General features: G+C 41.9%; 1 protein-coding gene across 1 annotated transcript in view; it reads right to left on the reverse strand.

Annotated features, from left to right (window-relative positions):
* dlg1b (discs large MAGUK scaffold protein 1b) overlaps positions 1-26,394 on the reverse strand; it is a 74,416-nt gene that overhangs the window by 15,252 nt on the left and 32,770 nt on the right. The window contains 10 exon segments of the mRNA XM_088350594.1: positions 1,904-2,018; positions 4,338-4,440; positions 5,834-5,993; positions 10,079-10,211; positions 12,705-12,849; positions 12,917-13,053; positions 14,313-14,482; positions 19,018-19,142; positions 19,217-19,267; positions 20,318-20,371. Coding sequence (XP_088206720.1) covers positions 1,904-2,018; positions 4,338-4,440; positions 5,834-5,993; positions 10,079-10,211; positions 12,705-12,849; positions 12,917-13,053; positions 14,313-14,482; positions 19,018-19,142; positions 19,217-19,267; positions 20,318-20,371 — 1,193 coding nt within the window.

Raw genomic sequence — 26,394 nt, forward strand, 5'->3', positions numbered from 1 at the left:
ATAAAAATACAGAACCACCACAGTAATGCTACAAAAATATTACTACCAAGATACTACTACTATAGAAATGCTAAAAAAAATACAACTACAGTTACACTACAGAAATACAACGGGTTACAGTACAGAAATACTACCACCAATATACTACAGAATTAGAATTACAGTAACAGAATTACAGTAATAATACAAAGATACAATTACAGAAATACTACTGTAATACCATTTAAGTATTACAGAAACACAACGTAAGTAATACTACAGAAATAAAACTATATCAATACAAGAAATTCTACTATGGAAAAACTACAGTAATACAACAATTCTAGTACAGTAATACTACTAAAATAGTACGAAAATACAAATATATAACAACAACATGCTACAGTAAAACTACTACATAAATATTAAAATAATAAATTAATGAATGTTTAAAAGTACTACTTTGGAAATACTACAAAAATATCACTGTGGTAATACTACAAAAATACCCATAAATAACAGAAATAATACAAATATACCACAGAACAAAACATTAAAACTAGTACTTAAAAACAAAAAACGTACTTCTGAAAAGCATAAAATACATTCTACAAAAATACAAATACAGTAACACTATAAAAATACAGGCATATTCTATTCTATTCTAATGCTACAAAAATATTACTACCATGATACTACTACTATAGAAATGCTACAAAAATACTACCACCAATATACAACTACAGTTACACTACAGAAATACAACTAGTTACGGTACAAAAATACCACCAGCAATATACTACAGAATTAGAACTACAGTAATAGTACAAAGATAGAATTACAGAACTACTACTGTCATAACATTACAGTATTACAGAAACACAGCTAAATACTACAGAAATACAACTATATTAATGCAACAGAAATACTACGATGGAAAAACTACAGTAATACAACAATTCTACTACAGTAATACGACCAAAATAGTATGAAAATACTACTACAGTAAAACTACAAAAGTACTACAGAAAAAGTAAATAAATTTTAAAAAGTACTACTTTGGAAATACTACAAAAATACCACTGTGGTAATACTACAAAAATACCCATAAATAGCAGAAAGAATACAAATATACTACAGAACTAAATATGTAATTTAGTGCTTAAAAATAGGAACGATTTTATTATTGCTTTAATTTAAACACAACAATTCTACTACAGTAATACTACTAAAATAGTACGAAAATACTCCTACAAATATACAACATAAACACTACTACAGTAAAACTACAAAAATACTACAGAAATAGTAAAAAAAAAAAAATACATTTAAAAAAGTACTACTTTGGAAATACTACAAAAATACCACTGTGGTAATACTGAGAAGATACCTATAAATAGCAGAAAGAATACAAATAAACTACAGAAATACAACTATATTAATACAACAGAAATACTACGACGGAAAAACTACAGTAATACAACAATTCTACTACAGTAATACTACTAAAATAGTACGAAAATACTCCTACATTAAAATTACAAAAGTACTACAGAAAGAGTAAAAAAAATAAATCAATAAAATTTAAAAAGTACTACTTTGGAAATACTACAAAAATACCACTCTGGTAATACTACGAAGATACTCATAAATAGCAGAAAGAATACTAATATACTACAGAGCTAAATATCTAGTTTAGTGCTTAAAAATAGGACTGATTTTGTTATTGCTTTAATTTAAAAAGAACAAAGAAATACTTACTACAGTAATACTGAAAAAAAACTACAACAAAAATACCATGAGTGTAATGCTAACATTGTGAGGCGGGTCAAAAGAGAGAGGGAGGGGCTTAGGCCTAGAGCAGGAACAAGGGTCAGGAAGTGGGAGTGGCTTAATGCTGGAGTGGGCGTGGTCTTCCTCTGACCTGACATAGAGCGACCTCCTCTGGCTGGTCCTGAGCGATCCCGATCCGGAGCTGATGCTGCTGGTCATCATCTGCTCTCGAAGATCGTGGATCTTGGCCTCGAAGCGGCTGTACTCTGGGGGAAGGAAACGAAGGGGGTTGGGCACGCCGATCCCACGACACGTCACGTGACACGTAGAGGATTTTCCCGACTGACTTTTTTTAGGATTTGAACCGTACCCTGTATTAGGGCTGCACAATTAACCGAAATCTAATGGAGGTTGCTATATGACGAAGTGCGATTGTGTTATCGAAAGACACCGTGTTTTTTTTTTTTACGAATGTATACTTTTACGTTTGTGAGTGAAGGAGTGTTTGGACGACCAAATTTTAAATTTTAAATGGTGCTGGCCATTCAGAGGCGAGTTTTAACGACACTAGCCGATAAAAATGAGGCAACGTTTGCACAGTGTTTGCGCGACTGTGATAGGCTACCATAGACTGTCAGTCAAACAGCCTGTGTGGAGCGACGTGATATCTGGTATCCTTAGTGGCTCGTTACATTGAAAAAAAAATCATCAATTACCAGTAACTCACACTCTGAGGAATGTCACAAGAGCGCAAAGAAATCACCAGCAGGTGCTCCGTGGATTATTATCAGAATCGGGAAGCGACCGAGGCGGTGGCGAAAAAGAAAGCAATAGCGAGGCTGCAGGTCTGGTCTACTGCTACAACTAGGCTAACAACTCTCTTAAACCGCCAAGTCATGTTTATTTGTGACGCCCTTAATCACAAAGAGTGTCAAAGGGCTGCGCAGATCAAAGACTATTGCAAACTACAGACCATTATGACACCATCCACTGATCTAAAACCTACAGGAGGGCAAACAATACACAGATATTGTCAACATAAAATCTAGGTTATTCATATGCTAGAGAAAGTGTGTTTTAAGCTTAGATTTAAACATTTCCACTGAGGTTGCAGATCGCCCTACTGAACCTGTATCTCACCAAGGCAAGATCCATTACACATGAAACGGATGAGCTGGAGCTACAACATGTTGGAAACCGCTACATTCGTGACTTGTATTTTAATCCTGGCGGAGTCCTTGCTGAAGTTGCGGTAATGATGCTAATGCGCAGCTAGCCAACCGCTCTCTAAATCGCTTTCTTACTCTGAAGAGAAGCTTTAGCATCATGACAATAAAGACTACTGATTCTACTGCAATTATGTGTTGTTTTTTTACTCCTACATCTATAGATCTTATTTTGTTGCAGTCGTATACTCTGTCGGTAATGTCACTCAGATGAAGTTCTCACAAAAAGAAAAATTAGCACTGAAATGTAATTTTCTTTTAAAATAGAAAACCACAATCAAATTTGTTTTTTTAACAAAATTATGTAGCCCGACCCCTTATAGCCATTTTCTGGATTTCTTTTTAACCAATTCTTCAAGTATTTAAAAATGAATGAATGAAAACTTTATTCGAATATTAAAATAAAAAACAGACCAAAAACAATAACTCAACAACAAAATAATGTTACATAATATGTTCGAAAAGGGATAGTAAGAAGCAAATGCTTATATACCCTACTCCTTCATCTTTCATCTTAAATACACTAATGAGATAACAACAATAGTAATAATATCAATCATAAAAGTTATGATATGACAATAGCAACAATAACACAAAGTTAACCATAGTTCTAGACGCACTATTCCCAATTCCGCCAGTAATGTTTTTTTGTATTTAAATTTAGACACGTGAATAGTTGGACATTGTTTGATCTCGTCTTGTAAATTGTTGAAATGAAATGAAATGATCTGCATTTATATAGCGCTTTTCAAGTAAAGACTTCCCAAAGCGCTTTACAATGTGCTCCACATTTCCCAATTGCGGCCTTGCAGCCATCTAAGGCGCTAACCTGCTTATTGGGGGTATTAGGGGTTCAGTGTCTTACCCAAGGACACTTCGACATGTAACACGGGCGAGCCGGGATTCGAACTGGGATCCCTTGATCCCAAGACGAGCGCTCTACCTCCTGAGCTACTGTTCCAAAGTTTGACTCCGCACACAGACACACACATACTTTTCCTGGTGGTTCTCACCTTTGGGATTATGAATTTACTACAGCCCCTTAAATTATAATTTCCCTCTTTCCGAATGGATCATTTATGGAGGTTTTCTAGCACTATGTTTTTGTTGACCTGAAATAGCAGTTGTGCAGTGAAAATGCAGGTTAGCATGATAGTTCATGTAGTTTTGCCAACTATTCAAATCAATCTAGTATTTTTTTGATACAGGAAGATGTTTTAACCACTAGGATGCGCCAAAAACACACTTTCCCTTTAAACTCTTTGCCGTTGTAGCTTCATTTGATCTTGTCATACACATTCTTTTGTTTTAAGGTTTGAATGAAAATGAACAAGGGAGAGGAAAGGGAGGTCCATTCACCTTCCGGCCTATAGTGCGCCACGATGGTGACCGTCTGTCCGGTGTTCTTCAGGGCGGCGGCTGCCTGCTCGTGCGTGGCGCTGCGGAGGTCCACGCCGTTCACCTGTCCGCAAAAAACACCAAAGACGTCAAATCTTCTCGTCAAAATGGCACCCATGTGTCGCGGTCACACGGCAATGCCACACTTTATTGTCGTCTTTTTGTTGTTAAGTGATTGTGGCGGTTGAAGAATTTTATATTTTATACGATTAAATACAATTCACATCTATCGAGTGCAATGAAGATTTTCACTGAGTGAGCTTCAGGTCGCGTCGTTCCAAGTAAGGAGTGTTTTGGCTGGGGAATTTTGATAACAGAATTCTGACGCAGATGGTAGGCGATGTTTGGAGAACAAAGCCCTGATGACGTGGAAACGCTTGGTGGTGTTTTGAGTTTCTTCAGACATCAGGGAAACGAGGTGGAGCCCACGTGGGGAGTCTCTGGCCCGCCCCATGGGAGGAGCCGACACGCCGGCTTGGGAGAAAGGCGTGGGTAGAGGAAGAACTTCAGAAGATCAATCGAGAGGGAAAATCGAGAGAGGAGGCTCGACGAAGACTAATTCGGCTAATTCAATAGAATTTACTTAGTTAAATCTGCGCCCGTGTGGAAATGACGGTCTCTTGTCCATATTTTCCCAAAAAGAAACAAGCATGCATTGTTAGGCGTAAGTTGTGTTTGGTTAATGGAGTCAGATAAGTAATTCGAAACAATTTGGTAAAGGCTACATTTTTAATAGTTCATTTCCTAACACGTTGCAGAGGGCAAGCAGCGTTTCCCAAGACCTAGGACAGAGGTTGGAGACCCAAAATGTTGAAAGAGCCATACTGGACCAAAAAAACTAATTTGTCAGGAGCCGCAAGAGATTAAAAGACTCATATAAGCCTTATAATTAATTCCTCCAGAAACCATATTAAAACAAAACTATATTTTCCGCCACTCAACAATGCTAAAGAGACGCATGCGGCTCCTGAACCACGAGTTGCCGACCCCTGACCTAGGATGACCCTTCAGTGAGTGTCCTCACATATTCCTCTTTCACATTTATTTTTTTAAATAAACAGTTTTGATTTACGAGGCACGGCAGCGCAGTGGTTAGCGCGTGTGCGGCACAGTTCTGAGGTCATGAGATGGGACCTCCTGTGTGGAGTTTGCATGTTCTCACCGTGCTTGCTTGGGCTTCCTCCGGGAACTCCAGTTTCCTACCACGTTCCAAGAACATGCATGTTGGGTTGATTGGCCGGTCTAAATTGTCCCTAGGTGTGAATGAGTGAGCAATTTGTCTTTCACTGTGTGCCCTGCGACTGGCTGGCGACCAGTTCAGGGTGTCCCCTGCCCCACTGCCAGAAGATAGCTGGGATGGGCTCCCGCACCCCCGCGACCCTACTGAGGATAAGCGGTGCCGATAATGGATGGATGGATGAATGGGATTGGAGAGTGTCACTTAGCCAGGGACGTACAGATACGAGGCGGTCGCCCTTCCTCAGCTCCCCGCAGAGGTCGGCCGGTCCTCCAGCCAGGATAAAGGAGATGAAGATGCCTTCACCGTCCTCTCCGCCCACAATGTTGAAGCCAAGACCCGTGGTGCCGCGATGCAGGACCACCTTGCGGGGCTCTCGGCTGGAAAGAAAAAAAAAGAGGTTTTGGCGGATTGGCAAAAATGCGGGACCATCTGGCATTTTTATTCTGGTCACTTAAGAAATTCCTCAGAAGGCTAGCGTCCTTCAACATCTGCAAAAAAGCTCCTGCTAACGTTCTACGAGACTGTTGTGGCAAGTGCCCTCTTCTATGTGTCAGTGTGTTGGGGAGGCAGCGCTAAGAAGAAGGATGCCTCTCGTCTTAATAAACTGGTGAGGAAGGCGGGCTCTGTTGTGGGCACAGAGCTGGACAGCCTGACAACTGTAGCTAAGAGACGGGCACTGAACAAGTTGTGGTCAATCATGGACAATTCATCACATCCACTACACGGTATCATCTCTCAACGGAGGAGCAGCTTCAGCAACAGACTCCTGTCACAGTCTTGTTCCACGGACAGACTGAGAAGATGGTTTCTTCCTCATGCCATGAGGCCCCTTATCTCCACCCGGGGGAGTAAAAGCCCACATGAAACCCCACCCCCACATTTGCACATGACCCTATTTTCATTACAGTGTGTATTTTCCATAGCACTATTTAAATACTCTATAGCAAAGCGTTATATTGGGTATTTTTGTATTCTATATCTTTATTTTTTTATTTTATTTTTCAACACAAGGATACTGCTGGAGGTGTGAATTTCCCTACGGGGATGAAGAAAGTATCTATCTATCTAAAATGATTAGTAGAAACGTGACTTTTATTTAATTTAATTTAAAAAGAGTTTGATTTTGTTCTGACATCATTTATCATTTGTAACATGGTGCAGAGTTCATGAAACTGTAGGCGTCTTGAAAAATGTAACATGATTTCCTGCAAAATGTTGTCATTTTTTTTTGTTTCCTTTCTAGCATTTGTAGTTGAAACAAATGGAAAGGTGTAGAAGAAATTGAATACTGCATATTAAAGTGTACCCGTTGCCTACCTTGTTGAATCATTCAGAATAAGTATTAATCATTAAAAATCAGTTGGGGGCGGCAGTAGCTCAGGAGGTAGAGCGCTCGTCTTGGGATCAAGGGATCCCAGTTCGAATCCCGGCTCGTGCGTGTTACATGTCGAAGTGTCCTTGGGTAAGACACTGAACCCCCAATACCCCCAATAAGCAGGTTAGCGCCTTACATGGCTGCACAGATCACGCCCGCTATTGGGAAATGTGAAGCACACTGTAAAGCGCTTTGGGAAGTCATTGACTTGAAAAGCGCTATAGAAATGCAGATCATTTCATTTCAGTTCTCGTGTAAAACATCAGAAAGATAGAAAATTAAAGTAATGGATTATTTATATTAAAATTTTCGTTTCGGAAGTGCATTATCATGGTGCCCTTTGTGTCAGTTGGCGCCCTTGAAGTTGATTATGGCCTCAAAAAGGTTGGAGACCCCTTTTAATAAATGGTAAGTGGTCTGCATTTCTATGGTGCTTTTCAAGTCACTGAAGACCTCCCAAAGCACTTTACAATGTGCTTCACACCTACCCATTCACACACACACTCACACACCAATAGCGGCCATGCAGCCATGCAAGACGCCTACTTGCTTATTGAGGGCATTAGGGATTTAGTGTCTTGCCCAAGGACACTTCGACATATAACACGGAGGAGCCGGGAATCGAACCTGCGATCTGTTCTAAACAATATGAAGAGGCTACATCCTAGTACAGTGGAACCTCTGTTTTTGAACACCTTTCAAGTCAAACAAATTGGAGTCCGACCAAAAATTTCAAGAAATTCTTGCTTCGCTGTTCGGTCAAAAAAATCGGAGATCGAACGCCGGTAATGCGTACGCTAGGGTGTGGTGCTGAGCGGCGTACGGGTGTAGATCGCTCTTTTTGTGACCAACTGTTATCGCGTGCGGACGTGCTTCGTTTTGCTTTCGCTTTTAATATAGGTGTACCAAGTGTTTTAGCCCCTAACTATGCCTCAGAAGAAAGTCAGTGCAAGCAGCAAAGTTGCTACAGGTGAAAAAAGAAAAGTAGTGCGTACAACTATTGCATTTAAGAAAGAAATAATAGCAAAATATGAAGGAGGTGTGCGAGCGCCTTCTGCTGACCACCACAAAGGTAAGAAATCCTATTCATAATTCTTTTCTTTATCCTTTTAATTTTTATTTTTACACGTTCATGTTAGCGTAATCTTTCGTACGGAAGATTACGATAACGCGCACGTACGATTAGCCTAAGTTGGCTTTAAGTTTACGTTAAACATTCAAGGTGTTGGAACTGAGCCCAAAATTCAGGGTGTTGGAACGGAGCCCCCTTTCCAATGAACCGCTCACCACTTGTTGTGGAGACCCGGGTGCTAAATGACTTGTAAACGACCTGATTTTTTTATTTTTACACATTCATTTTAGCGTAATCTTTCGTACGGAAGATTGCGATAACGCGAACGTACGATTAGCCTGGGTTAGCTTTAAGTTTACGTTAAACATTCAAGGTAAACATTCAGGGTGTCGGAACAGATTAAAACGATTTACATTATTTTTAATGGGGAAAATGATTTCTGTGATCGAACAAATCGGTTTTCGAACAGGGTTCTGGAACGGATTATGGTCTAGAACCCAGGTTCCACTGTATAAATAAGCAGTTTAGCATGAAGATGACATGTGAGGTCAATCCTAGACACGGAAAATAAACCTGAATTTTAGGAGCACCCCACTCTGGAATGTGCTGACTTTGCATGAAGTTGCCATATAGACATTACGGCAACACGCAAATGCTTCATGGGATTTATTGTCAAACACGGCAATGAACTACCAAATGTTTTGCACTTGCGTGTAAAGAGCAAAATGGCTTCTTGCAAATGTGTTCCATTTAACTGCTCAGCAATGTTCCCTGTAATCTTCCACGGGTCTGAGCGTTCACACAAAGTCAGTGAGCAACAGCAATCCCAAGTGTGGCAACTAAGTCATTATCAAACACGTCCAAAACTTGACATCAAGTTACATTTTGCAGAGTTTCCGGCAATGCAAAATTATTTTTCACTTTTGAATGAATTGACTCATGTACTATTGCAAAGGTTGTACGGCCTACAAACGTCGTTTGTTTTTACAATTCTTTCACAAGATTTTCATTTCTTTTATTCCTGGTATCTTTTGCCGCATAATACTCACATTTTTGGGGGATTATTGAGTCGGTTGCACGATACACAACTGTATTTAATTACATTTTGTAGTGGAAGTACAATATAGTTGGAATTTATTTGAATGCAACACAAACTTTTTCCTCTTTTTCCCTGTTTTTTTCTCCTTTTTTTAAATTCCTTTTTTAAAAAATCGCATTGTGTTTATTTTTTCCTAGCTGTTACTTTTTTCTTGCTTTTTTGTTCCTATTACATTTTTTTCCTTTATTTGCTTCTTTCCTTTCTTCTGGCTTTTTTTCCTGCTCTTTTTTCTCTTTTTCTCTCCTTTTGTTTTGTTTTTTCCTCAGCTTTTCACTACTTTTTCATTTTGGTATTTTTTTCTTTTTTGTTCTACTCCCCCCTTCCTTTAAGTTATTTTTGTGCACAATTTTACATCATATTTGGTCGTGTAGGGGTTAAATAAGCAAAAACAACCTGAAGAGCCGTTTGGGGCCCGAAAAGGCCGGTTCTTTTTAGTGAGCCGAGCCGAAGAAGCCGGTTCTCAAAAAACTCTACTGATTTTACTCAACTTCGTTCTACTTCGACATTGACTTCAAAATACCGTATTTAGAACACAGCGTCAGGGGAACCCGTGTATTTTTACTTTCATGCACTGTAACTTTGACTTGATTCGCTTTTTAATTAGCAATTTGGAGCCCTGATTTTTGTGAGCTGGCTAGATTTTCTTGTGCGCGGAAAAGCTCTCGGGAGTGCGCAATTGCGCACACACGCAGCTTAGAGGGAAAATTGCTGCTCAGTGACTAAAAATGGAAACTTTTTTACCATTCATTCTCCATTATGTTGTTAAATGCCCTAATTTCTGTTTTTTCCAAACATGCACATTAGCAATCTTAAAACTCTCGAATGAGCGTGAAGAGAACTAAACGGAGAGGTCTGATGGGAACATCATCGAGACCCAATGTCGAGAGCGAGACAAACAGGGGCGGTGCCGAAGTACCGTGAGGCGTCGTCATCTCCCAGCATGCTCTTGGGGGCCGGCGAATAACGCTCAGATGGATTGGCTGGCGGCGGCAAAGGCTGAGATGGGAAATTGGGGGCGCTGATATGATTCTCCAGGTGTTGAGGGAAGGCTGAGCATACACAAGTGAGGAAAAAACGTACGTAAATAAGAATGCGGTGGACAGCGAGGCTTTTGACTAAGACAAGAAAGTTTGATCACATGACCCCGATTTTAGCTAACCTGCATTGGCTCCCTGTTAGCTTAAGATGTGATTTCAAGGTTCTGTTGGTCGTATACAAATCATGCATGGACTTGCTAACTCATATCTTTTAGATTTCCTTTACCCCTATGTTCCGTTTCGGAGCCTTCGCTCTGAAAACGCTGGTGTACTAGTGATCCCAAGAGCCAAGAAGAAATCCGCAGGTTTAAAAGCGTTCTCCATCCGGGCCCCGGTTTTGTGGAATGCTCTGCACCCTGAGATTTAGTGGAACTGTTTGAATCTAGGCTTAAAACACACTCCTATTCTATAGCATATGAATATCCTATATTTTTTGTTGACAATATCTGTGTGTTATTTGCCCTCATGTAGGTTTTAGATCAGGGGATGGTGTCATAATAGTCTGTAGTTTGCAATAGTCTTTGAACTGTGCAGCCCTTTGAGAGTCTTTGTGATGAAGGGCGTCACAAATAAACATGACTTAACTTGAGGTTTTTGAGTTTTTCCTTGCCCTCGTGTAGGTTTTAGATCAGGCGATGGTGTCATAATAGTCTGTGGTTTGCAGTAATCTTTGCAGCCCTTTGAGACCCTTTGTGATCAAGGGCGTCACAAATAAACACGACTTGACTTGGACAAAGTGGGTGGATAGTGAGAGGAGTTGGGTGGTTGCGTGCATGGACAGGAGTCATACAAAAAGGAAAGGGAACCTGAAGATTAAGAAAAATGGAGGAGTGTAACATCATGGATCAGTGTTTTTCAACCAGTGTGCCACAATAGTGTTGCGCAATCGTATCTTTGTATGGAGGGTTGCTTTTATTCAGTGACCGGGGCCAGGTAACTAATATCCCTTCAAATTAGTAGGTGGCAGGGGATTACGTTTCTCTTTTTATTTTTATATAAGAAAAGGCGATGGTGTAACTGTAAATCATGTGCAGTCCTTTGAGACATCTTGTGATTAAGGGCTATATAGATAAATGGGACCAAGTATCTGCTCATGAGGTAGTACAGTATTTTTAATAACTTTTTTAGGTGAGGTGGTTAAAGATTGCACTGCAAAAAATACATAAAATATATCAATGAAAGTGATAATCTTGCACATAAATTTGTTGATTTAAAAAATGATACAAAATTAATAAATGCTGGAACGTAGTCGTCACATTGGTCGACTGATAGTTTTGCTGATTTTAAGTTCATATCAATTTTTTAGAAAAGCAAGAAAACCAGGTTGAGAATGAAGTAAAAACAAAAATAGACCAAAATGAAATACCTGTATTACCTCCTGAGCCACAGTGACCACATGGGGCATCACAAATAATAATGACTTGACTTTCCTCATAATAATAATAATAATAATAATAATTTCCTTTGTATTGTCATTCTTTGTAACAATGTACACAGAACGAAATGTCGATACACCTGACCCGTTGTAGCGAGCCGATGCAGCCGCAGCCAACAGAGGGCGCCGCCATTTTACCAATAAGGTATGACTCGGCCGAGGCGCGAACCAGCGACCTCCCAGTCTCAAAGCGGGCACACTACCATCTAGGCTACTGATGTTGAGGTTTTTGAGTTTTTCCTTGCTCTCATGTAGCTTTTAGATCAGGGGATGGTGTCATAATAGTCTGTGGTTTGCAATAATCTGTGGTTTGTGCAGCCCTTTGAGACTCTTAGTGATTAAGGGAGTCACAAATAAAGATGACTGGACTTTTCTTCATTTTCCTAATGTTGATGTTTTTGAGTTTTTCCTCGCCCTCATGTAGGTTTTAGATCAGGGGATGGTGTCATAATATACTGGTTGGCAATAACAATAATCTGTGGTCTGTGCAGCCCTTAAGACTCTTTGTGATTAAGGGTGTCACAAATAAAGATGACTTGACTATTCTTCATTTTCCTAATGTTGAGGTTTTTGAGTTTTTTCTTGCCCTCATGTAGGTTTTAGATCAGGGGATGGTGTTTTAATAGTCTGTAGTTTGCAATAATCTGTGGTCTGTGCAGCCCTTTGCGACTCAAAATGATTAACGGCGTCACAAATAAAGATGACTTGACTGTTAAACACTTTCCTCATGTTGAGGTTTTTGAGTTTTTCCTTGTCCTCATGTAGGTTTTAGATCAGGGGATGGTGTCATAATAGACTGCGGTTGGCAATAATAATAATCTGTGGTCTGTGCAGCCCTTTGAGTCTCTTTGTGATCAAGGGTGTCACAAATAAACATGACTTGACTTCATACTGTCAATCCCAAAAAAAAGATCATTTTAGCTTGGAAAACACATCAATTGTGGTGCCGTGAATGATTTGATTCGATGGACTGAGTGCTTCAAAAAGGTTGGGTAACACCGTTATAGATGCTAAAGAAATTAGAACAGGAACAGAGTAAAACCAACAACATTGTGATAAGGTGAATTTACATCCGTGGAGGCGCTGTGAGTCGAAGGCGTCGGCCACAAAGACGTTGTTGGGCTTGGCCACTTGCAGGTAGACCACATCGGGCGTGTTCTTCAAGGCGGTGACGGCGTGCTCGTGGCTCACCTCCTCCAAACAGCAGCTGTTCACCTGCAGGTAGGACACACCCGCTTTAGGCGGAACCGGGTGGGCGGAGCCGACGAGCGAGCGGACTCACCGCAAGAAGCTTGTCCCCGATTTGCAGCCGGGCGTCCCTGTGGGCGGCGCCGCCCTCGATGATCTTGGTGACGTAGATGCCGTTGTCGCCCGGGATGTGCTGGTTGCCCACGCCGCCCGCGATGCTAAACCCGAGACCTGCGGGCGGGCGGTGAGAAGATGAATCAGGGATGTGATTGACGTCAGGAGAAAAAGTCTGAAACCTAGCCGGGGGTTTGGGGGCCGTGGGCCCTTCGGGGTGTCCAGGGCGGAAGCTCCTGGGTTTTAAGCAATTTACTTGTACAAAACCATGCTTAAATTAATCATTTAAGTAACATCTTTAGAAGATTTATATAACAAAATAATTTGCCCACATACCTGATTTTTTTGTAAATACAGTGGAACCTCGGTTTTCGAACGCCTCTCAGTTCGGACAAATCGGTTCTCGACCAAAAATTTCGAGAAATTCTTGCTTCGCTGTTCGGTCAAAAAATCGGAGTTCGAACGCCGGTACGCTAGGGTGCGATGCTGAGCGGCGTACGGGTGTAGATTGCCCCCACCCCTCGTGAAGAACTGTTATGATGTGCGCGCGCACTTCTTTTCGCTTTAAATATCGGTGAACGGAGTGTTTTAGTCCCTTATTATGCCTCCGAAGAAGGTCGGTGCAAGCAGCAAAGTTGCTACAGGTGAAAAAAGAAGAGTAGTGCGTACAACTATTGCATTTAAGAAAGAAATAATAGCAAAATATGAAGAAGGTGTGCGAGTTTCCCTTCTTTCGAGGGAATAAAGCATGGCTTCTGGAGACTACCACAAAGGTAAGAAATCCTATTCATAATTCATTTCTTTATACTTTAACCGCTCACCACTTTTTGTGGAGACCCGGGTGCTAAATGACGTGTAAACGACCTGATTTTTTTATTTTTACACGATCATGTTAGCGTAATCTTTCGTACGGAAAATTACGCCAACGCGAACGTAAGATTAGCCTGGGTTAGCTTCATGTTTACGTTCATGGTAAACATTCAGGGTGTTGGAACGGATTAAAAGGATTTTACATTACTTTTAATGGGAAAAACGATTTCGGTCGTTGAACAAATCGGTTTTCGAACAGGGTTCTGGAACGGATTATGGTCGAGAACCGAGGTTCCACTGTACTGCAGGGTCAGTTCAAATGCAGTTCAGACCCTGCAGCTTGAGCAACGATGTGGCCAATTTATGCAATTTTTCTAACGGCCGCCAGGGTGCGCCAGAGCAATAAAGGTAAGAGTGAGACAGTCGGATTTTTAATTTGTTTGCTACCCAAGTGAAAAAGTGAAAGTGAAAAAGTCGGAATTCCGACTATAGTCGGAAAAATCACATCCCTGATGAATGCCGAAACGGCGCAGATAATGGACAGTTTCTGGCCCTTCGTCTCCTACCTTTGGGTCCCTTGACCAGTTTGATGTCCACGATTTTATCTCCGACAGGTTTTCTGCGCCGTACGTAGAGACGAACGAGTGAGCCGGCCTCCTTCAGCGCCTCCACGGCGCGGCTGTGCGTCACGTCGCCCACATCCACGTCGTTTACCCGCAGGATGACGTCGTTCACCCTGGAATAGGCAAAGGCCGCCATGGTTATTCTCAGCTTCATACCCAAAGTTTACAGTATTTACTGTAGATAGATATATAAATAAAAGTGTACCTTGGTTCAAAAAGTGTTGAAAAACACTGAGTTATGCGATTAAAATGTCTTTCCATGTTGTATATTTGGACTGGTGTAAAATGACAGCTCTGTTGGATATGAAAAAAATGTTCTACGAGTCATGAATCTTAGTGTGGCACACTGATTTACAAGAAAATTTGAAAGTGACACGCCACACCAAAAGGGTTGTTGACCCCTGCCATAGATAGAGATAGATGGATAGAGATAGAGAATGATGGAGAGAGATAGGGAGATAGAGAGATAGAGGGATAGAGAAATAGAGATAGAGAGCTGAATGGATACAGTAGCTAGACAAATAGCTACAGTAGCTAGCTAGCTAGCTAGCTAGCTAGATAGATAGATAACTTTAGTCATCCCCATAGGGAATTTCACATTTAAAGCAGTATCCTTGTGTTGAAAAATAAAATAATAAAACAAAGATATAGAGTACAAAAATATGAAATAAAATGATCTGCATTTCTATAGCGCTTTTCAAGTCAAGACTTCCCAAAGCGCTTTACAGTGTGCTTCACATTTCCCAATAGCAGCCGTGCAGCGCTAACCTGCTTATTGGGGGTATTAGGGATTCAGTGTCTTACCCAAGGACACTTCGACATGTAACAAGGAAGAGCCGGGATTTGAACCTGTGATCTCTTGATCCCAAGACGAGCTCTCTACCTCCTGCCGCCCCAATCTAACGTTTTGCTATAGAGTAGTTAAATAGTGCTACGGAAAATACACACTGTAATAAAAATAGGGTAATATGCAAATGTGGGGGTGGGGTTTAATTTGGGCTTTTACTCTCCCCGGGTGTAGTTAAAGAGCCTCATGACATGAGGACGAAATGATCTCCTCAGTCTGTCCGTGGAACAGGACTGTGACAGCGGTCTGTCGCTGAAGCTGCTCTTCCGTTTGGAGGTGATACTGTGTAATGGATGTAATGAATTGTCCATGACTAAGCACAGCTTGTTCAGTGCCCGTCTCTCAGCTACAGTTGTCAGGCTGTCCAGCTCTGTGCCCACAACAGAGCCTGCCTTCCTCACCAGTTTATTAAGACGAGAACTTATTATAAATTCATTCGAGGATAAAGCGCACCAAGTCAAGTCACATTTATTTATATAACCCTTAATCACAAAAATGTCTCGAAGGACTGCACAGGATTACAATTACAAAATTGCACAATTACCTGATCTTAAACCAGCAAGCGGGCAAGGAACAACTCAAAAACCTCAGTGTGAGGAAAAAAGAGAAACCTTGAGGAATGACCTCACATGTAGTCATCCCCCTTCCAGGATTGACCAGGGTGAATTACAATTAGCATTACTGTACACAGAATAGTAAACATTAGGTAAAATGTTGATGTCCGGAAAGAGCATGACACCAACGACGCCCCCAGCCTGTAAACTAGTCCAGAAAGTCTATGACGGCCACGACGCAGCTTCCCATCTCTGCCAGCTGATAATGCAGGTGTTGACACCCTTAATTTTCAATATACCATTTTTTCCCCACTTGTTCTCAGCTAAAGCTCGGCATTGTAGGTGACGAGCGTTGAGGCAAAGCGCCCTCCCTTTGTGCAGTGGTATGACACAACAGCAGTGTTGTGGTGTGTGCCTGCACTTGCAGGAGTTCAATGCAATTTACTTGATCATATGCTACGGTTAAGCCTCATTATTATATTGGTTCATACACAGGGCGCAGCAAAAGCGTGGCGGGTAGCAAAAGCAGCAGGAGGGTGCAGACCTCCATCAGGGGGTGGTCTCGGGGTTGCCTGTGGCGTCCCACCCTGCCACCCTAAACGGCTGCCTGTCCAACGTGCGAAAGGAATGGAGACCCTTGGGATCTACACCCCAGCCGTCGAATACACAATACCTTCCCTGCAGTCAGTGCCACAATGCACAGCTTGGCGCCAGACGGAGAATTAAGTGGGGATTCCACTGTGTAAAAGAAACAAAACATTTTCAACCCATGATTTTTTTTTTTTTATGAAAATATACATTGGTATGTATTTTTGTCTAGTATTCAAATCTGCAGTCGCTTTACTTCCACATCCTCTCACATTTAGTGACCCTATAACTAGGGTTTGCGAGACCTTTCGGTCTCCCGTCCCCTTTCTTTGCCTTGCTGTCTCTTAGGGAGTAGAGATAGAGAGGAGAGGATCCCCAGTCCCCTCGATCCCTCCACTTTACTCGCCTCTTACGACATGCAGTGGACCACGGTGGGAGAATTCTCTTACCTCACCACAAGAAAAACCCGTATGATGCGGCAGGGGTAAACCAGTGAAAGCTGTCGGGCCCTGCTGTTGAACAGAAGAGTGTGTTGTGTCACCCTGACCCGAGTGACACAGCCGCTTTCTTGTGTCCCGTTTCATCCACAGGGATGAAAGCATGACCGACTTGGGTGCCGAGGTGCTTAACTTGTTTGGGTCTTTGGGTTGGTCATGGTCATTTTTTGTGTTTTTCGCTATTTTGGCGCAGACTGCAAAGAGCGAGAGCGAAAGGTGCGATTTGTGCCGTGTGCAGAGATATGCTCACCTCTACCGTTTACCCAATGAAATTGCTCTCAGTGGTTTGCTAGCGTTTTGGGTGTTTTGAGTGTTTTCTGTGGGTTTCGATCATAAAGTATCTCAACAGTGAACATACATAGTTTAATGAACTTCCATTTAAAGTATTCCTTAGCGAGCTACTGCCAAAACGGGATATGTTGGTACATCACTGACTGTAAACTGTAGTTATAAATGCTTCACATGTACCGAAACCACCGTTTAGCCATATGACTAGAACAGAAGAGAGAAATTATATGGTTACATTTTATTTGCGATCCATACATACTCATGAAAAGAGCTGTTTATGACTCATTAGTCATGTGTTCCCGACCCCTGTTTTAGAGTGAGTGTAACACATGCCCCTCTATCTTTGTGCAATGGTATGCCCCAGCGGCAGTGTTGTTATGCGCGACGTCATGTCGGACACGCGGGATTTCAGTACAGCTAACCTGAACATACGCTATGGTTCTCTGCCTCATTATTATCATTGTTATTACAGCTCATAGGCACGCAAAAAAATTCCCACGATACGCCATACTTGTACACATGAGCTATCAAGAATTTATCTACTTTAGATCATGATTTGGAAATTGTTGCAAAAATAGAGCTTAGGTGTCTTGTGGGTCGAGATATTTAATGTGATGAAATTCTGGTCAAAAATATTTTCTACTAATAAATCATTACGCAAAAACTAATATACTTCCGTATATCTAATTGTGTCCCCTCAGCCCTCGTTTAACTCCAAACTTTCTGTTCTTTTTTTCTTTGGGTGGATAGAAATGGTCCTTATACTTGAATAAATACAGCACATACCATGTTTCCGCTCAAGGAAATTGTTGGGTGTTGGACACCAAGATAATGGTTCAATAGTGATATATTATAGGCGCGAGCGGCAGCCTTTCCAGCAGCTCCGTGTTATTTAGCTCTTTTTGTGATTTATTGTTTTAAGTGTCTGCTTTTATCCTGTTTTTCGTCCCGTTTGACAACTACACTTTGGATTACTTTCTATCCTATGGTTATGGGTTTTAACGCACAAAAATGCGTTTATTTGAGGAATCAACTCCTTGGCCTGAAGAATTCTCGTGCCGGCGTGATGAGGGGGCCCTATCGTGGATACAGAGCCGGAGCTAAGATGAAGGCTAAGCGGCTAGCGGCGTTATAAGTCTTCGGTGCTGTCCGTAATCATGGTAAATGTGAACTCTCTACCAAATAAGACAGACGAACTGGCTGTGCTGGTGAAAAACATCAAAGAGTACAGGGAGTGCAGTTTGCTGTGTTTTTATGGAAACATGGCTAACGTGGAGCTACCTGGAGCTACCCGGCTTCAGCACTGTTAGGGTAGACAGAGAAACAAAAGCCTGCGGGAAGCGGAGAGGAGGCGGACTCGCTATCTACGTGGACACGAAGTGGTGTAACCCTGGGCACAAAGATTTCCATCTGCGGCAGGGACTTCGAACTTTTGGACTAGCGTGTGACGTCATCCACTCCGCTGTTGCTCAACTACAACACAGCCCCCAGAGGCCATCCTGTTAATCTCTTAATAAACAACAAAAGGATACTGCTGGAAGTGTGAATTTCCCTATGGGGATGAATAAAGTATCTATCTATCTATCTATATCACTGTATTAGACCTGTGCGTGGAAAAAACAAGGTGGTAGTTGGCAACATTAGTAAGGCAAAGCAACATTTAGGAATAACTTTCCCTTTGGTGTACTTTGAGGATGTGAGAAGATGTTTTGAGCAGAAATGTTTTCAACTATGAAACGATGCATTTTGATTGTTGGCACAGAAAAAGAAAAGGCCAAATGTCGGACAAACGGAAAGCCGATCGGGTGGACGGGGGCTTGCATAATGCAGGCGGTGCTGAAAGCAGCCAGGGGGGGTCGTCGAGTAACACAAACCTGAGGCGGCCGTCTTGGGCGGCGGCCCCCCCCGTGATGACTTTGGTGATGAAGATGCTGGGGTCCTCGCCGATGTGGGGGTTGTCCACGCCGCCCGCGATGCTGAAGCCCAGACCCGAGTTGCCCTGCTCGGAATGAAAGGGGGATGTCATATTTAGCCGGGTCGGCCGACAGAATCGTCACTATCGGTGACGCTTACCCTCTCCAGCGTGATCTCCTCATACTCGTAATCCGCTTCGGTGCCGTTCACCTGCACAGACGAGCATATATTTCATTTCGGTCGACGGCCTCGGTCGGGCTGGAGGGCCCTCGCATGCGATCAGCCATTTAGGCGCTACTTTTTAGCCTTGTTGGATCACAATACTACACTTCCCAGAATTCTTTGAGGGCCTAAGCAGGAAGGTGTCCTGTTTTACAGCCTTTTTAGGTCTTTGGAACGTGCCTGTTTATTTTTTGGGGTTCAAAATAAAAGCCAGTGTCACAATTACAATTCAATCGATACCAACCTGAATAAATCCAAATTACGAATATTTTTCATACATTAGAAATATTATGCTTTTGTTATTCCATTAGTCAGACAATAAAAGATACTAGACAATTCCCGAGGCAATTGTGAGAGTTGTGATGCAAGAACCGGTAGCGTTGAATTTTTTGCATTATGAGTTAGCAGAAAGTTATTAACTCAGAGAGACGTATTTGTAATTTTTAAATTGGTTCTGTGGTTCTTTGTTAATATGTAGCCGTTAGCATGTTAGCTTTAGCATACTTTTTTAGCATGAAGCAGTTAGCATTTAGCTGTAAGCATCACTTTTTAGCATGTAACCATTAGCATAACCCATTAGCATGTATGCATTAGCATAATTTGTAAACATTTAGCCGTTATCATGTAACCATTAGCATAATTTTTTAGCATGAAGCAAGTGTCCTTGGGCAAGACAGTGAATCCCTAATGCCCCCAATAAGCAGGTAGGAGCCTTGCATGGCTGACTCCCTATTGGTGTGCGAGTATGTGTGTGAATGCGTAAGTGTGAAGCACATTGTACAGCGCGTTGGGAGGTCTTCATTGACTTGGAAAGCGCTACAGAAATGCAGGCCATTTACCATTTAGCATCTTGATTATCCTCAAAACGTTTGGAGGCTGACTCCCTATTGGTGTGTGAGTGTGTGTGTGAATGGGTAAGTGTGGAGCACATTGTAAAGCGCTTTGGGAGGTCTTCATTGACTTGAAAAGCGCTATAGAAATGCAGACCATTTACCATTTAGAATTTGGAGTCAGAAGGAGAAAGAAGACTGCACTCACGTAAGGGGGCGTGTCCAGGCTGTCTGCGTTGATCAGGACAGGAGCAGGATTGGCCTGGAAGACGATAACAACAACACAAAAACACGTCAGGAGAAGAAAAGAGCCGTCGGAAGCTACATCAGGACACATAAGGCCCGACTCCAGGCCATTTCACAGAAGCCATTCGCCAGCGAGGTGTGATGTGATGACATTGTTGAGCCAACGCCAATTCAAGGAGTGCTGAAATTGTGATATAGATTTTGTTGACCCCACTTAAATTTGCATTAGGTTCTCTTTGCTGCAAAGCAGAGTGCTTATTCCAGAATGAGTGAATCATAAGCTTAGATGAAAACACAGTGACAGAAAGAGAGTGGGAGAGAAGAGACACAAAAAGAGAGAAAACTGTGAGGAGTTAAGAGAGATAGAAAGATAATGAGACAAAAAAAGAAGAGAGAGAGAGAGAGAGAGAGAGAGAGAGAGAGAGAGAGAGAGAGAGAGAAAACGAGAGAGAATAGAGACAAGAGAAACACACAGAGGTTGAGGAGACAGAAACAGAGATGCAAAGAGAACCAAAAAGATGAGAAAAAAAGAGAAAGAGACAGAAAGAGAACAAGGGAGAAAAAGAGAGAGAAAACATACTAAAGGAATAAATGGGAGAGGAAAAGGAGAGGCAGAAAAAGAGTAATAGAGACAAAGAAAGAGAAACAAGGCAAAGATATAGAAAGTTGAGACAGAAAGAGAGAAGGGGCACAGGGACAGACAGAGATAAAAGACAAAGGGACAGAGAGAGAGCAACAAGAGGTAGAGAAAGTGACTGGGAGAGAGAAAGAAAAAGGCAAGAGGGAGGGAGAGGGCGAGAGCCAAGTGACAGAAACAGAGAAAGGGACAGGGACACAGAGAGACAGAGAAAGAGGGGGGCGGAAAGAAACAGAAAAATTGATAAAAGAGAAACAGGAAGATACAGAAAGAAAAGTAAAGAGAAAAAGACAGATAGATAATAGAAGAGACAGACAGGGAGGCAGAGAAACAAAGAGAAAGACAGAGAAAGAGACAAAATGGTTGCAGAGAAAGAGAGACAGAGACTAACAGACACAAAAGAGAGAATGAGTGACCGGCAAAAATATCCGAAATAAGAGATCCCAGCAATGGATGAAGGACAAAGTTTTGCAACCGTTGCTCAGCCGCCTTTGTTGACCAAATGGTTAACCACCAACATGGGGAGGTCACATTTATATGATCAGTTCCATCCATCCATCCATCCATTATCTGCACCGCTTATCCTCAGCAGGGTCGCGGGGGTGCTGGAGCCCATCCCAGCCATCTACGGGCAGTGGGCAGGGCACGCAGGGACACACAGGTCACTCGCTCATTCACACCTAGGGACAATCTGGACCGGCCAATTAACCTGACATGCATGTTTTTGGAATATGGGAGAAAACCGGAGTGCCCGGAGGAAACCCACGCAAGCGCGGGGAAAACATGCAAACTCCACACAGGAGGTTCTATCTCATGACCTCAGAACTGTGCCCCACACGCGCTAACCACTGCGCCGCCGTGCTACCCCGGACCAGTTCCATCAGGACCAAATTTGGAAACAAGTAGACACATTTAACTCTGCCAGATCTCGAGAATCTTCAAACGAGGCGTCCAAAAGGTTTAGTCTCCGATCGAGAAATGAACCGGGACTGAAGAGACGGGCGAAAAAGTCCCGTCAAATGAAAGTGGGACGAAGTGTTCCTCAAGGAGCCCAAATATTGCGCGTTCTACCTTGGCGTAGCGGGCGCCGGCCACCTTGGCGCCGGCCCTGGTGGGACTCTTCTTGACGCTGTCGCGCAGGTTGAGGAAGCGGCTACGGGCGCGGCACGAAGCCGGCACGGCGCACGCCGTGAAGGCGGCCAAGGACGGGGCGGCCGGGACCGGCCTCCGCTCGCCGCCGCCTTCGGGGGGCGCCGACGGGAAGATCTGCCGCCAGGACATGGAGCGCACGCCGAGCTGGAACCCGAGTGAGCCCGCTCCCGACGGGACGACGGAGGCCCCCGGCAAGGGCGGGGGTGGGGGCCCGTGGGAGGGCCACATGAATAATCAATGTTCCCCTCCGGCGGCTTGCGTCAGGGAACGTGACCGGCGCGCTGGCACGCGGGGAATCGGACAATCGATCCTCGGCCAGCCCGCTGGAGCGGGGCCCCGAAATGCAAAAAGTTGCGAATGGAAATGTTAAACGGCCCCGAAGCAACACTGCTCAGATGACAACATCATGTGCATGCTGGAACAACTGCTTGAGGGCGCCTACATTTTATCCTTTCACAATAAGAGCGGATGCGTGCTATTACAAATCCGCCTAAAGACGCTTTGCTGCGTCAATTGCCCCTCCTTCATTGGTGAGTCAACAACATGCTCGAGAGATCAATTAATCGTGTAACACGGGTCGGGAACCTATGGCCCGCGAGCAGTGATCTCTCTAAGCTGCGCGCGTGCGCAATTGCGCACTGCTCGCTCATTCTCTGCGCACAAGAAAATCTAGCCGGCGCACAAAAATGAGGGCTCAAAATGACTAATTAAGAAGCGACTTAAGTCAAAGTTACAGTGCATGAAGGTAAAAATACACGGGTTCCCCTGACGTTGTGTCCTAAATGCGGTATTTTGAAGTCGAGTCAGAGTAGAAGTTGAGTTAAGTTAGTAGAGTTGGTCGAGAACCGGCTTCTTCGGCTCTGCTCACTAACAGGAACCGGCTCTTTCGGGTCGTAAACGACTCTTCAGGTTGTTTTTGCTTCTTTAATCCCAACGTGACCAAATATGATGTAAAACTATGCACAAAATGACTTAAAAGAAGGGGGGAATAGAACAAAAAAGAAAAAAATACCAAAATGAAAAAGTAGTGAAAAAAAAGAAACAAAAGGAAGAGAAAAAAAAGAAGGAAATTTTTTTTTAAAAGCCAGAAAAAAAGAATAGAAAGAAATGTAGGAAAAAAGTAAACAGAGAACAAAAAGAAAAAAGTAACAGCTCGGAAAAAATAAACACAATGAGATTTTTTTTAAAGGAATTTAAAAAAAAAGTAGAAAAAAACACGGAAAACATAAGAAAAAGTTCGTGTTGCATTCAAATAATTTCAAATGATATCAAGTGAATCTTGTTGCCAACATTGTACTTCCACTAAAAATGTGATTAAGTACTGTTCTGTATCTTGCAACCGACTCAATAAGCCCCCAAGAATGTTAATATTATGCGACAAAATATATCAGGAAATAAAAAGAAATGGATATCTTGTGAAAGAATTGTAAGAACAAACGAGGTTCGTAGGCCGTACAACCTTTGCAATAGTACATGAGTCAATTCATTCAAAAGAGAAAAATAATTTTGCATTGCCGGAAACTCAGCAAAATGTAACTTGATGTCAAGTTTTGGACATGTTTGATCATTAATTATCTTGCCACACTTGGGATTATGGTTGCTCACTGTCGTTTCAAGCGTTGCTCACCGACTTTGTGTGAACGCTCAGACCCGTAAGGAAAATTAGAGGGAACATTGCCCACGAGCCATATGTGACTCTTTCCATTGGTAACTGTGGCTCAGAGACAAATTTGATTGCATGCAAATTTTCTCCATTTTGTTCAAAACTTGAGCCATTAATCCTGTTCAGATACACGCAAAGCCAAACCAAAACTGTATTACAATGCAGCACTTCGCAGAATATATAGGGCACGTTTTTCACTACAATTTACAGTCAAGGTGTCACACAAAAAAAAAAAAAAAACTCGTTTTGGCTGTACAACGCTAAAGAATCCTTTATATAAAAGCTCACTATATAATCTGTGTTCAGTGTTCAGATACTTTTTGATGAAATCCACAGAACAAACTGTAAATACGCTAAAACACCGGAAGAGAACTTAAAGTTATTTGATTGGGTGAGTGGGAGGGATGGGTGGAGCTATGCAAAAAGTGCAAGCACTCCCTCCCATCTCTCGCCCTACTCCGTCTGCGCCAAAGGTAAGCACATCAAGCTGCCTGTTTGCAGAATGTTGTGACGTTTTTCCAAAATAACTGCTTGCATCTGGTTTTGAAACCAATATGTATGAAAAAAAAGGTTCAAAATGAGTTGAACCGATCTTGAGTCATTGCAAGAAAGAGACAAGTTTAAAGTGGCATGTTTGTTGATTTTGGGACACGGGCTCTGGCATTATTCTCTTTTCATCATTTTGATCAAATCATCAAAAATAAATGTGCCGAAGACTAAGCTTTTGTCTGGGGCGGGGGTTTAGCAATTGGGTCAATTTGTCTCATAATATATGTTGTGGCTCTTTCCCAAAATAAAATGAATATATTTTGCTTTTATGGCTCTTTGAGTGAAGAAGGTTCCCGACCCCTGGTGTAACACATGAAAAAAATGAGCAAAGAAAGAAGTTCAAGATGAAGTAATGGTGGTCTCACAACAATATTGGATGTGATAACGGACACATTGAGTATAAATGGCTTATAGTAGTAGAATAGCGGTTACAAGTCCAATTTTTCCCCGGTTACCACACAACAATATTAATTTGGAGTAGCCTAGGCTTCACTCACAGGGTTTCTGTGAAATAAGGAGATTGTGTGTTGGAATGAGGCTCTTCTTGATTAATCCATTACCTCCATTATTTGGGCCGTAAAACGATTAACAGATATCTTACAACATGCCCCCAGAAATACTGAAAATTCTCTTTTGTTTTTAATATTCAGTAGTACGACGAAACTTTCATTTCATTTCACTTTATTTTATAATGAAGCGATTATTGTAAGGCGCTTTGGTTAAAAATACAGTACATTTATTCCAACAATTGGGGAACTACGCTGAAAAAACGCTACACAAACTCAACCCTTACTTCTAGGGCCGGAGAGAACATTTAGTTTGCATGTATCTTTTTTAAAAAAGTCATAACTTTTGATAGAAATGACTAAGAGACTTTCTTTGTTTTGACATATAAGGTAGAGAGATAGATACCATAGATACCATAGATAGATAGAAATAGAGAGACAGAGATAGATAGATAGATAGAGATAGATAGAAACAGAGAGACAGAGATAGATAGATAGAGATAGATAGATAGAGAGATGTCTAGATAGATAGATGTCTAGGTAGATAGATAGATAGAAACAGAGAGACAGAGATAGATAGAGATAGATAGAGATAGATAGATAGATGTCTAGATAGATAGATAGATAGAAACAGAGAGACAGAGATAGATGTCTAGAGAGATAGATGTCTAGAGAGATAGATACCATAGATGTCTAGAGAGATAGATGTCTAGATAGATGTATAGATAGATAGATATCTAGATGTTTAGATAGATAGATGTCTAGATAGATAGATGTCTAGATAGATATCTAGATAGATGTCTAGATAGATGTCTAGATAGATGTCTAGATGTCTAGATAGATGTCTAGATAGATAGATGTCTAGATAGATAGATGTCTAGATAGATAGATGTCTAGATAGATGTCTAGATGTGTAGATAGATAGATAGATAGTACTGGCTATAGATATTCAAAGCTAAAGAAGGCGATGTCCGTTTTATCAATAGAGGCCCCCTTAGGCCAGAGCGGGCTGTGGACCGTGAAAAAAGTCTGCCAATTGGTCGAGTGTGGTGTCAATCGAAAGTTTAGAGGCTAACTGTCATACTGGAAATACTTTTGCCAGTATGTTTTTTTGCAAAGGGGAATTTCGGGGCAAAACAGGCAAATTGCAACAAGGAACGTACAACGATGCAGAAATGCTTTTAGGCAGATTTTTTTTTTATATCTGTTGGCCTGATCGTGTGTTCTGGAGTAAATATTGGACACGGTTGGATTCAATGGACTCGCAAATGTAACGAGACCATGTCCGTGGAGAATCATATCATGAGCCGACGACCAGGGGACGTTATTGGTGAGCTTTAGTTTTCGGGTATCTTGATTCTGACTCATCGTGAAGTTTCTGTGATGAGTGAATGAATGAATGAAAACCTTATTTAGAACATTATAAAATAAAAACAGGACAAAAACAATGACTTAATAACAAAATAATGTTAACATGTTCGAAAAGGGCTAGTAAGAAGCAAACGCTTATTTTCCCTACCCCTTCATCTTAC

Source organism: Urocampus carinirostris, chromosome 1 (genome assembly GCF_059441175.1).
Source record: "Urocampus carinirostris isolate Australia breed hairy pipefish chromosome 1, RoL_Ucar_1.0, whole genome shotgun sequence".
Lineage (NCBI taxonomy): Eukaryota > Metazoa > Chordata > Actinopteri > Syngnathiformes > Syngnathidae > Urocampus > Urocampus carinirostris.